Source organism: Thunnus albacares, unplaced genomic scaffold (assembly GCF_914725855.1).
Source record: "Thunnus albacares unplaced genomic scaffold, fThuAlb1.1, whole genome shotgun sequence".
NCBI classification, from domain to species: Eukaryota; Metazoa; Chordata; class Actinopteri; order Scombriformes; family Scombridae; genus Thunnus; species Thunnus albacares.
The window spans coordinates 78,580-91,628 of NW_025335224.1; the positions used below are offsets into that span (position 1 = coordinate 78,580).

Genomic DNA, 13,049 nt, shown 5'->3' on the forward strand with positions numbered 1-13,049 from the left:
ATTCTCTTCCTTCTTCCTCCCTCTCCCATCCACCTCTCTTCTCCATCATCTTCTATCCTTTACATTTAAGTCAAGGCTATCGGAAGGGATTATCTCTAAAAATGTTCATTTAAACAGACATGTTGACGCAGATGACAGTTAGTATTTATCATGGGGCAACAAAGCAGATCTGAATAATTGTCCTACAGATGTTTTTAAGATGAATCCACCACACCACTGAAAGAAAATTCATCTGCAAGTATTTTGATGATAAATCAATTGTTATAGTAATTTATCAAGAAATAATACCAAACATTCTCTGTTTCCAGCCCTTCACACATTAAGCTTTCCTTTGTTTTATATCAGTGTAAGTTGAAGAGTTTTGGGAGGGATTGGACTGTTTGGAAAAAAAACGAGCAATGTGCAAACATGGGCTCTGGGGAACTTGTGCTGTGCATTTTTCACTATTTTCTGACATTTTGTAGACTAAACAATTGTAAAAATAATTGATAGATTACTTGACTCTGAACATAATAGTCAGCCTGAACTGAATCCCTCTTTTTTTTTTTTTCCCCAAACAATTTCCCTACTGATAGCCCAGTAGCAGGATCCCCAAAATTTAAGCTAAAGTTGCATAGAGTTGAATAGGTAAATAACCAATTAATGAGTACAATGAAGTTGATATTTATATTTGTATTGGAATTCAATTGCTTTTGTGTATTCCCCAAAATGTTGAACTATTCCTTTAATTTTCTGCCAAACCATTTTTTCTTGAAGAAAAAACTTTTTGAACTAAATGTTAACTGTTTGTTATGAATCAAATGACATTCATTCTTTCTTTGATAAAATGACATTGACATTTTAACCCTTAATGTCAAGCTTTACACAAGCAACTGAAAGCTTTCATAAGGCAACAGGACTTCACCATGACACTTGTATGAAATTGCCAGCAAGTGTGTGAACATTTTTCAACAGGCTTTTGTACAACATTCATAATACATTACAGTTCTCCACTTACATTACAAGTTTTTCACCAGTTCATGTAATCTTCCTGTCTTACTGTTTTGTCCCTGCTGCGTCTTTGCAGAACTGCGACCTGTCTGGCTGTGATCTACAAGAAGCAAACCTGAGAGGATCCAACGTGAAAGGAGCCATTTTTGAAGAGATGCTGACCCCGCTGCACATGTCCCAGAGTGTCAGATAACTCGGTTACACGCCTACAAGTCCGGTCTGGACACAGATGGCTTCTTTATTACTCAGTTCCTCTTACAGTATATTCCCCTACTATCAATCTCTCTATACCTGTGTACGGCACAGGTAGTTGTATGCACATCCCTGGCATTCCACCTATGTTACATTAGCTTTAAATATCTTGCACTAGAATTTATCCAGGGTTGTCCATGTATGTTTGTATGGTAGGATGTTTTAAAATGTTCAGCTACATATATCACCAAAACAAAATAATGTTCCTAGTGTATGTAGATGTGTCTGGATGCGATCCAACAACTATACTCATTTAATGTTTTTGCATAACTTATATTCATTTCATATTACTTGACATGTTAATGGGAGTCAAAAACCAGACTTTTGCAGTAAAGTTCAGAGTACTGAGCTTCACTGAATGCTGCTGTAGCAGAAACTGAAGGGGTCATTTACCAATAACTGTCACGCTGTACGTTCCTCTTTAAGTATGTAACTTACTTTTGCTGGATACAACACACTATAAAGGAAGCAATGCAAGGCAAAGCCATACAACAGCACAGTCTCAAAGGCCAGACGTGCTGTTAATGCACCATAAAACTATGCGACAGGCTAGTTTTCAAACACAGCTTGGGTATGCAATACATGATTTACAGCTGTGAGGTTTCTCTTCTCCTACTTTTGAATATTGTGTTCTTAAAAAGCTCTCCCTCGTTTTGCGCTCTGTGAATCTACCTCTTTTGTTTTGTTTTTTTTGTAATCCGGTGTGTGAGAGATCCACAGTTGCATGCGTTTGACTGTGGTCACTACTTATTGTAATGTTTATGTACGACATTCATTACTCCTCATATCCCATTGTGAGAAAATAATCCAACTTGGTGTGCTTTAACAGAAGGCCGTGTTCACATGTTGTGGACTTGCCTGAAAACATGTTCCATTTACATGACGTATATCACTTAATCATGCTTTTGAACGTATTTGCACAAGTATATATTTGATTTGTAACATGTTATATCTTTTCACCAAAAATGTTTAATGCTTGTTATCTTATGTAAATCAAATCCAGTGCTTCCAAAAAAAAAAAAAAAATCACTATTAATAGATTGGGCAGATGTTTTGTTAAGGAACAATCTCACTTCAGTTCTTACTGGACATTGTCTGTTTGCATGTGTGAAGAGCTATCCTCGCCTTTGACTGGTGAAGTTTCTTTAGCTGTAGCTCAAAGCTGCCCCGATGCAATACTATTCACTCAGTTCAATCGTAGGTACCTAGCCTGTGAGAATGAATGATGAAGGCAATCATGTTGTGTATTTCACCATGAGTGTGAAAATCACAAAGAGCTATGGTTATTTATTTTTAATACATCTCTCTGAATGCAATATGGGGCAGAGGTTGTTTGTTTTTTTGTTTGAGACAGGGGGCGGTGTAGTTCTCCCTGAGTATGATTATTGCACTCGACTGTGGAAATATATTTCCATAAATGACTGTTATAAATAAACTGCTATGAAGAAGAGTAAGTCTTTATCACCTCGTCTTTTTCTCTGTCATTAATTTGTGAATCTTTGGTTTATCAGCAAGTATTGGAAAACGACTGGAGGTACTTCATGGCCATACACAAAGCTGGTCTGATGATGAACACTTGTTCTTTTTGTGGAAGGACAAAAATCACACACTGTAATCTTTTTAATAGCTCTGCGGGTTACCAGTAAATGTTGCTTAATTCCACTTTGTGACCCCCTGCAGTGAAGTGTTGGGCTTTTGACACGAAAGGAAGCAGCATATAAACCTTGGAAAATGCTCAGCAGCAGCAGCATCGGCTTCCACAAAGGACAGCAGCCAAGAACAAATCAGAAAAGCAGCTTGCCTTATGCACAGAAGGTAAAAACTTCACTGATGTGATGCATAAATCTGGGCATGTGTAATCTAAAACTGAGGACTATGACAGTATTTGGGGTTAGATTAGGACAAATAAGAAGATTACTGACCTGCTTATATGTGTAATATAAAGCTTTTTCCCTCCTCAGAATGGCTATGCAAACCCTGGCACTGTGGTTGCTGCTTCTGGGCTCAGTGGTGCCACAGGTCTGCTGTCAGCACTGGTCATATGGACTGAGCCCAGGAGGGAAAAGGGAACTGGACAGCCTTTCAGACACACTGGACAATGTAAGCATGGCTCCTCACACTTCATCTTCAGCATTTTATTCTCTACATATTCATGGTTATGTTTCCCTCCCCCCCTTCAGGTAGTTGAGGGGTTTCCACATGTGGACACACCTTGCAGTGTTTTGGGTTGTGTGGAGGAATCGCCTTTCGCCAAAATCTACAGAATGAAAGGATTTCTTGTAAGTTTCGCTCATCTGTAATTCTGTGTTCGGTCAATCGATCAGTCAATAATGTCAATTATTCAAATTAGTCAAACCGCCAGACGCTTTACCAGATATTTCTATTAAATGTTGATTGTATTTTCATATATTTAATGTTATTCTTTTTCTCTTTTAGGGCAGTGTGACCAACAGGGAGAATGAACACAAAAATTATAAAAAATGATGATTATTTGATTCTACAATAAATAATCATATTGGCATATCTACATTGTTTTCTGTACTACTTTTAATGATTATGATAGAATCCATTTTTATTCCACAGTGCCTTATGCTTTTCTCTGTTTTTGTGACTATTTCTTGCTCTAAAGGATTACAGAGACATTTCATTTGAATAATTATTGACACTTTTCTGTGAACTCCTTATTTGTTTATTGTATAACAAACATGAATTTGATTGAATTTATATCCCAGTAGTTTCTAAATTCCTGATGGCATGTAATACAACAGATTTATACAAATGTAAGAGTGAAGTTGTGTCTTATGGGCAAAAGTTGTGTAAACGTAAGGTTAAACATCAGTTTACTGTGTTTTGTTGAACATTGCCTGTTTGCATATGTTTAGTGATGCAGTGTTTGGGTGATATTGTAGTGTCAGCCGCTTGGCGGCGCTGTTCAGACAGTGGGTAGAGTTTTGAGGGGAGAGAAGGGGAGAAAGAGAATGAGAAGTGTGTGATGACTGGACTGAGCTGTGTTTGTTGAAGGTGACTAAAGTTATGAGGAGAACCCAGAACGTATTGGACTGATTTATTCCCTCACTCACACCCACGTCGCTTACACTGGTGGCAGCGGTGGGATTTCCTTCTGTGGAATATAGTCTTTTGGGATTCTGCTCAACTTTTTGAGTCCCTAAAGCTATAGGCTAACGATAGCTACGCTAACCGCTAGCTTAGCTTTAGCTTTCAGTACAGTTAGTCAGCTAGTCGTTACCAAGTCCGTTTTTTTTGTTTTGTTAGCTTCAAGTGAGTTTAGAAACCGTGTTTCGGTCATCTAACTCCGTCCGAGGGCTAAAGAAAAAAATAATAAAAGAGACGAAGGAAACTCATCATGTCTGAGGAGGAAGCATTTTCCACCGGTGAGCAGCGAGCCAGCACAAGCACGAGGGGGGCCTCAGCGCAAGATGTGCCGCCATCTAGCAGAACACAGGGAGCGCCCAGGGGCATTCCCTTACCGCCACCATTTCACAACGATGCTCGCCGCTATGAGGTAATTCAAGAGGCCCGTTACAAGGACAGTGGTGTGGATATGAATACAGTATTAGCAGCTAGACTACCCACTAGACTACCACCAGAACTGTTCATTGTATGGGATAATCTGCCCCGGGAAACTCAGGACTCTTTATACTGAAGCAAAGAAGCACTTGCAGACAGCTTTTGGCCAAAAGGATGTAATTGCATCATTTCAGACATTCCCTAATGCCCGGCATAGACTACCTAATGAAGCAATGGAAGTTTATGCTGCAGACGTATGCAGGCTTGTCAAAGAAGCTTTCCCAGATTTTGAGCACAATGCTTCCGAGTATATGAAAATGTCTCGCTTCATTGCTGGTCTGGATCAGGAACTTCAAGTCAAATGTCATGAAAGAGGGGTGAAAACTTTCACTGAGGCTTTTCAAGTCGCCTCCCAAGCTGAACGGGCTCGCCAAGCAGCTAGATTAGTAATGCCAGTGTCCTCACCAAATGTTACCATCAGAGATATTGGCACAATGCAGTCAGTAAATTCAGTACGTGAAAATGACATTGAACTCGGGAAAACAGTTCAGAACCTCACTGCTACTGTTAAAGACTTAAATAAGAATATGGATGCACTGAGACTGAAGCTGGATGAGCGAAGCAGGGAGCACCGCCGTGACAGGCACATGCATGTGCGTCCTCAAAGATCTCCCTCACCTTATGGGAGAAGCCCAGATAGGGATGCAAATAGATGGAGCTCAGGCTACAGACATTCCCCCTCCAGATACTCACGTTCCAATCATTCCCCAGAACACTATTCTCCTCAGAGGACTCGCCACCATCAAGATCACACCCATAGGGAGCCTGACAGGTACCGACAACCTTACAGAGATACTCACTACTCAGACCATGCCTTTAGCCCTTATGAGGAAAAGAGAGGGAGGCAACCCTCTCCCAGTAGACCCTACTATGACTCTCACCGCCGAAGCCCGAGTCCCTATGCCAAGCATGTTTCATTCCAAGAGTATGGGGACCAAGGCCAAACACGACAACCAAAGGACTGGGACAGTCAGTATCCCACTAAGAGTGGTTACAAAGATCATGGCAGATTTCCACAGGGAAACGGCCGTTAACTGATGATGCGGGGTGTTCATCAGCTACTTCTCTTGAAGCCCCAGACATCTGCCTCACTGAAATAACAGACTGCATCAGTACACCACCAACCCCTAGTGGTACTACAGATATGACAATCCCCCTGACTGAAAGTGTGAACATTGAAGCCACTGTAAGTAAAGACTTCACCTCCTATGTAAGTGGAATTGTTGAGGGCACTAATACGCACATCATGCTAGATACCGGTTCCACTATTTCGTTCATCAGTGAGGAAACCAAAATGTCATTTCCTTCCCTAGCAAAAAGACCCATTAAAAAGAAGTTTATCATGTCACAAGCAGTGACTGGCCAAACTTTGGATACATTGGGTATGATAGACATCACCTTTAAACTAGGGTCTCAAACTCTGCAACATGAAGTGCAAGTCATCAGAAATGTCAGTCAAGGCTTTATATTAGGTTTTGACTTTCTCAAGCCTCACTGTGTGATTCTGGATATGGGGAGAGGACTGTGCTATCTGGGTGATGATGTCCTGCCGCTACTCAGGAAGAGTGACCTGGCACCTGCTAGTTGTAGACAAGGTACAAAACACGCCAATGCTGACTCTATGTCCCGTCGTCCCTTCACAGCTGAAGGCACCACCCCTATGGTTACAGCCAATCAGGTGAGGTGTGTTTCCATTCACACTCAAACAGACCCAATAGAGTCATCCATGTGCACTCCAGCCACTGAGCTGGCACCCTGCTCAGAGACTTTACCCACTGCTTCGACTGCTATGGATTTAATATCACTCGTGCAGTCTGCTTCACCAGATACTGCAGCTGTAACAGTGGACAGTTCACTCCTGAATATTGACAGGCAGTATTTCCTCCAAGCTCAAAAAGCTGATCCTGAGTTGCAAATAGTCAGGAGCTGGGTGTTGACTGACCATAGGCCACCATTCTCAAACATTAAAGCAACCTCACCTGAAATGAGACAGTACTGGAGAGAGTTTCCTAAACTCACCCTTGTTGATGGTCTTTTGTGTCGCAAAGTCAGACCTCCACCAGGTGACCCTGTTTTACAGATTGTAGTTCCTAGTAACTTGCAGAAGGAAGTGTTTCAAACTTTACATGGACATTCACTCTTGGGACACTTCAGTTCACAAAAAACATTACAAGGGGCACAGATCAGATGCTTTTGGCCTCACATGACATGTGACATAACTCAGTGGTGTCTTGAATGCACAGCCTGTGAAGCACGGCGACCACAGACACCACACCAACAGGCCCCTATGCAAAACATAGTCACATCCAGGCCTTTTGAGAAAATTGCAGCAGACCTGACGGAACTGCCACTCACACGCCGTGGTAATCGGTATGTACTTGTTGTAATGGACTATTTTACTAAGTACCTCAACTTGTATGCACTTCCTGATCAACGGGCAACCACTGTGGCTAAATGTTTGTTTGAAGATTATATTAGCCACCATGGTGTGCCTCAAAGTTTGCACACTGACCAAGGCCGTCAGTTCAACTCAGATCTTGTCAAAGAACTGTGCAACCGTCTGGGAATACATAAAACGAGGACATCACCTTATCATGCTATGTCAGATGGCATGGTGGAACGAGCAAACAGGACCATCAAGGACCAGTTAGCAAAATATCTGTATACCAGAGGAGGTGAATGGGATGACCATCTACGGCAGGTTGAATTTGCATACAACACGACTGTTCACTCCTCCACAAAACGCACTCCTTTCTTCCTGGCCCATGGCAGAGTGGCCCACCTGCCTGCAGATCTCCTCCTTGGAGACTCACCAGGACTTTCAAACGCCACACCAGGTACTCCAAGTGAATATGCCAATTCGGTATTACTGAAACTGTGTGCTGCTTTTCATTCTGTTGCACATAACATTGAGGCAGCAGGTGCTCAACAAAAGCACTACTATGATCGTCGGATGAAACACACAGCCTATGAGCCAGGTGACTTAGTGTGGGTTGACCTTCCTGCCCTTGCTAGACAAAAACTGTCACCTAAGTGGACCGGCCCTTTTAAAGTTCTACGACGGCTTGACTCAGGCACAGGTGACATTGGAGTAGACTATGAACTTCTGGATCAACGGGACCCTAGAGCTAAACCTAAGGTCATTCACTACAATCGCCTGAAACCTTATCGTTCAGCCTGGTCAGCTGACAGACATCCAGTTCCACCCTCACCTTCAGAATTGACTGTACCAGCAAACGGCCCAGGTCCCCCACTGCTCACTGCACTCTCAGGCTCCAGACCTTATGTATACAGGCACCCAAATAAGCCCGGGTGCTCTGTGACTGCACCTAGGGATCAGACAAATGTTTGCCCTCTGCCCCAGAGTGCTACTCGCACCACAACACAGGTGGGAGACAATGTTGCCACAGGACATTCCAGTGAACTGTCTCCGGCAGTTCAGCCTTTCACGGGAGTAAGGACAAGTCAGGTCGTTGTGTACGTCCCCCAGTGCGTTACAGGACTGTTGAATGAACTGTGGTCTGTGTCATATGCTTGATTGAGAAGTACAAGTAAAAAAAAAAAAAACAGAGATGTTATAGGCAAACACAAGGAAAAAAAAATGTATCCTGTTCCACTGTTCTTTGTTGTTGTTTTGCCAATGTCATCTGTTTATATTGTTGTTAAGCATAAAGTAGTGACAATTTCATTACACCTATTTGGAAGCGAGGACGCTTCTTGTGTAAGGGGGGGACGATGTGTAAGAGTGAAGTTGTGTCTTATGGGCAAAAGTTGTGTAAACGTAAGGTTAAACATCAGTTTACTGTGTTTTGTTGAACATTGCCTGTTTGCATATGTTTAGTGATGCAGTGTTTGGGTGATATTGTAGTGTCAGCCGCTTGGCAGCGCTGTTCAGACAGTGGGTAGAGTTTTGAGGGGAGAGAAGGGGAGAAAGAGAATGAGAAGTGTGTGATGACTGGACTGAGCTGTGTTTGTTGAAGGTGACTAAAGTTATGAGGAGAACCCAGAACGTATTGGACTGATTTATTCCCTCACTCACACCCACGTCGCTTACACAAACAATACTTAGGTTTGGCCAAGAATCAAGTCTACAGCATCCAAAATGTCAAATATAAACACAATACAGTGGTTTTCAGGTGATGCTTTATGCAAACATAACAACGTGGACTGCATGAGTGTAAAATGATGAACTGTAGAACAAACAGCCTGAGTCTTTTATTCAGGATAGTTGATAATAATCTTATGTACATCATTGTTTTGTCAAAATTACTGCCCATAAGCAAGAAGACTAGAGTGTATTATAGTGCATTTGAAAGTTATGCAGTGTGTCAGCAATAGTTTGGTGTTTCAACTAAAAATAGTTTACTGTGCATAGTCTTAATTTTCTCAAATTACAAAGTTTTTGTGTACACAAACCAAAAATGACAACCAGCAACAGAGAAAAATGTCAAATGATAATATAAAGATTTTTTTTTAATGATTTTATGTAAAAAGAAGCATTTTTATGCATGTTGCAGTCAAACAGACTGGACAGAAATGTGTCTTGAGCCTAAAATGTCACACAAACACATGAGCTCATTATGTGGCTTTTGTTTTCTGGGGCTTGAACATGTCTGTCTCGACTTTAGAGTCAAGACTTGACTACTTGTGACTTGCTCAACAGTGTCATGTTCCCACTTCTGCTTCAAACAGCAGCACAAGAAGAGTTTTATTTGTTTTCTGACAGTAAAATGTTTTAAAAGCAGCATTTTCTGTGCTGTGAGACGGAATGTGTGTCACCAGAATATCATAATGAGCATTCTAATATATGCGAATTCTAGAACTACCAGCACATTATCATAATGTAAAAATTCTACACTGTCCACTCAGTCTCACTCAGATCTTGAACTGAAAGGCAGTTTTTTTTCAGTGGGAATATATCTTCAAATCTTCAGTCATCTGTTTCTTCATATTCGATGGGATCTTTGTTCGGTTGATACACATAGAGAGTAGACACAGCGGGAGAAGCATGGTAAGATTTTCTCATTTGAAGATGGCAAACCTTTAGGCAAACATTGACTGTAATTTAGGTTTGCACTTATCTGGGACAGCTTACTTTTTCTCTCATGTCTTTGTATTTGCCTCAGGTTTCAACAAATTAATTAAATGTTGTCTTTTTCTGGAAAGCAATTAGATTTTCATACAGTTTGATAACTAAAGTTAATGCCTCACTTAAAAAAATAATGTCAGTCTGTGTAAGAATCTGCTCCCAACCCCCAAAATACCCCAAAATACACTTTATTGCATATTTTAATTGATATGCATTAAATACAGGATTGATTTCATGATTGAAACAGGGTTTCTCTCCAGTTTGTGACATATGTTTATTGTGTGCACTGTGACATTTAATTAAATCTCAGGATCCTAAAACAGATCCTCTTTTTCTGCTGCTGTTGACCCATTGACTGAAAGTCGTAACCACCAATGTTTGTGTGAAAAGTCTAATTCATATTAGTTTAAATCATGTAATTTACTCATCTTATTTCTATTCCTACTTATTTTCTATTATTATCTTATTTCACATGTATATTCTTTCATCTCAACCGTATAAAAATTGCACTGTAATTGATCTAGATTTCCCAACATTCACCACTGACAGGAAAAGGTGTGGTGGTGTGGTGTTACTGTTTGCAGTATTTAAATAAAAAACACACACACACAAAATGCAATAATGTTACATAAACTATAAATCTATGGAAGATTTTAGTAGGTTATTCATGAAATGCAGTGGACTAAACATATGTTTTAGTTTGCTAGATGAGTTCAGTGGTGGAGATCACACACTGAAGTACTGTAGTGAAGTACTGTACTTCAGCATCTCTATTTTATGCTACTTTATACTTCCACTCCACTATAATAGAAAATGTTATATTCTTACTCCACTATATAAAATATTATATTATGTACAATACATTAAACCACCCAACAGTATATAAAATAGTTAAAATTAGATCCACCTTGACCAGCAACATTAAAATGCTGCATGTTACATGTATGAGTACTTTTACTTTTCATACTTAAAGTAGCCTATATTTTTCTAATATGACTTACTAATTAATACAGGACTTTTACTTGTACTGGTGTACAGTATTCTTATTTTATTGCAGTATTGCTACTTTTACTTGAGTTAAGGATCAGGAAATACTTCCTCCACAAGTGAATGGACTGAAACACATGTTACTCAAACATGACAATACAATGTTTGTTTCTTCATATTCACACAAAATTCAAAAGTTATGTGAATTAAGATAATAATCAGTGAAGTAAAGATAAATCTAAAGTCTAAATCTAATATTGATTCCTGGCTCTGTATCTCTGTCTTTTTTTTGTTTTTTAACACTTCCTGTATATTTCTGTCTTTTTGGCATTTATAGGAGAGTCCAGGGTGGTGATGCTGCTTGCAGAAATGGAAGTGGAGGCACCTTCAAACTTTCTGTCAGCTGAAGAAGGAGGAGAGATGAGATAGAGGGCTTGCATCAGAAAGGTGGACACAACCTTTTCAGAAGCTTGCCTTGGAGAAAAAAAGCCTCACAAAGAAGACGAAGGCAGACGGTGACGGCAAAGACAACAACGCTACCGTCTGACTGGCTCCAACAGGCAGGGAAGCATCGTTCGCTTACCTTATACTGTTCTTCTCCTTCATTTCCCTCCTTCACTCATCTACCCTTGCTGTCCTTCTTCTTCTCTCTGTGACCTATCTCTCCTCAGTCTTCAACTTCCTCCCTTTAAACATCTACCTTTCCTCTTGTTTCTTTACCTGTTCATTCTTTCCACCTTTCATCTCCTTCTATCACCTGTCCACCTTGATTTTGCTCCATAACTTATCTATTGTTCCTCTCTTTCCTTTCATGTTTTGTCTTTCATTTCTTTTACCCTCCATGGCCTTTAACTCCTATCCTTTATTCTACATTCCTCCTCTCCATTTTTTTCACTTGTTTTACCCATCCACCCTTCCCCTCTTTTATCTCCTATCTTTACCTTACGTCTTTACGTCTTCCTTTTCTTCATCCTCCCTCATTTTTCTCTCCACTGTTTCTTTCCTTCATCTCATATCCTTTCCTTCTCAACCTTTTTCCATCTTTCATCATTCATCTTCACCTCATTCTTTATTTTCCATTCCTCCTGTCCTTCACCTTTCTCGTTTTACCCATCTGACCTTCCCGTCCTTTATCTCCTACCTTTACACTATTCTTTTTCTTTATTCTTTAACCATCCACCCTTTCTCTCCTTCATCCTCCACCCCTTAACACCTCCACTCTTCCTCCTTCATTTTTCTTACTTTCCTCTCTTCCTTTCCACTACATCTTCCTCCCTCTCCCATCCACCTCTCTTCTGTCATTTTCTATCCTTTACATTTCCCCTGTCTTCTTATTCATTTCCCTTCCTTTTCCTTCTTCTTCATATTCTCTTCTCTATTTCTCAACATCATCTCTTTAATTCATTCTTTATGTTCTTGTCTTTCATCTTCCTTCTTCTCCCCTCAACCCTTCCCATCCTTCATCATTCTTCCTGTATCTCTCCGGTCTTTCTCTCGTTTCTTCGTATCCTTCATCTCTTATCCTTTTTTCAACCCTTTCCATCTTTCATCTCCTTGTCCAATCCACCCTTTCTCTCATTCATCCTCCACCTTTTTCACCTCCACTCTTCCTGTCCTTTTCTTTCTTTCCCTTGAATGCTACTTCCAACTTCTTTCCTCTACCTCTCCACCTTTCTATCCCTCATCTTTTTCCTTTACTGCTCCACATTCATCTTTTTTATCCTCCCTCTCCTACCCACCCTCCCTCTACTTTGTTTTCTGTCCATCTTCCTCATTTCTGTTCTTCCTCTCTCATCCTTTTGATCTTGCTGTTTCTCCTCTCCTTCCTTTGCCTCTCCACCTTCCCTTTCCTTCCTTTTCCTTTGTATTGCATCCTTCTTATCACCTTTTGTCTTCCATCTTCCTCCCTTCACCTTCCTACTTCTACCATCCACCCTCTCACCATCACTTTCTTTCCTTTTCTTCCACCTTGCTTCCTTTATCTAATGACCTTTGCTCTTCCTCCTCAACTAATTGACTTTTCTATCCTTCATCCTTCTTCCTTTCTTTCACCATCCTTCCTTTCCCCTCCACCCTTCCTCTGCTTGATCTTACTTCTTTCCTCTCCATCGCCCTCTCTCACTTATCCGCCTTTTGTCTCTTT

The 13,049-nt window shown here is 40.6% G+C and overlaps 1 protein-coding gene across 1 annotated transcript; it reads left to right on the forward strand.

The window, feature by feature from the left end:
- The first annotated feature begins 1,002 nt into the window (after positions 1-1,002).
- Positions 1,003-3,865, forward strand: LOC122978718 (progonadoliberin-1-like). Its single transcript, XM_044345643.1, has 5 exons — positions 1,003-1,207; positions 2,923-3,057; positions 3,204-3,342; positions 3,423-3,521; positions 3,679-3,865. The coding sequence occupies exons 2-5, from the start codon at positions 3,047-3,049 to the stop codon at positions 3,724-3,726; spliced, it is 297 nt and encodes a 98-aa protein (XP_044201578.1). The 5' UTR covers positions 1,003-1,207; positions 2,923-3,046; the 3' UTR covers positions 3,727-3,865.
- The last annotated feature ends 9,184 nt before the right edge of the window (positions 3,866-13,049 follow it).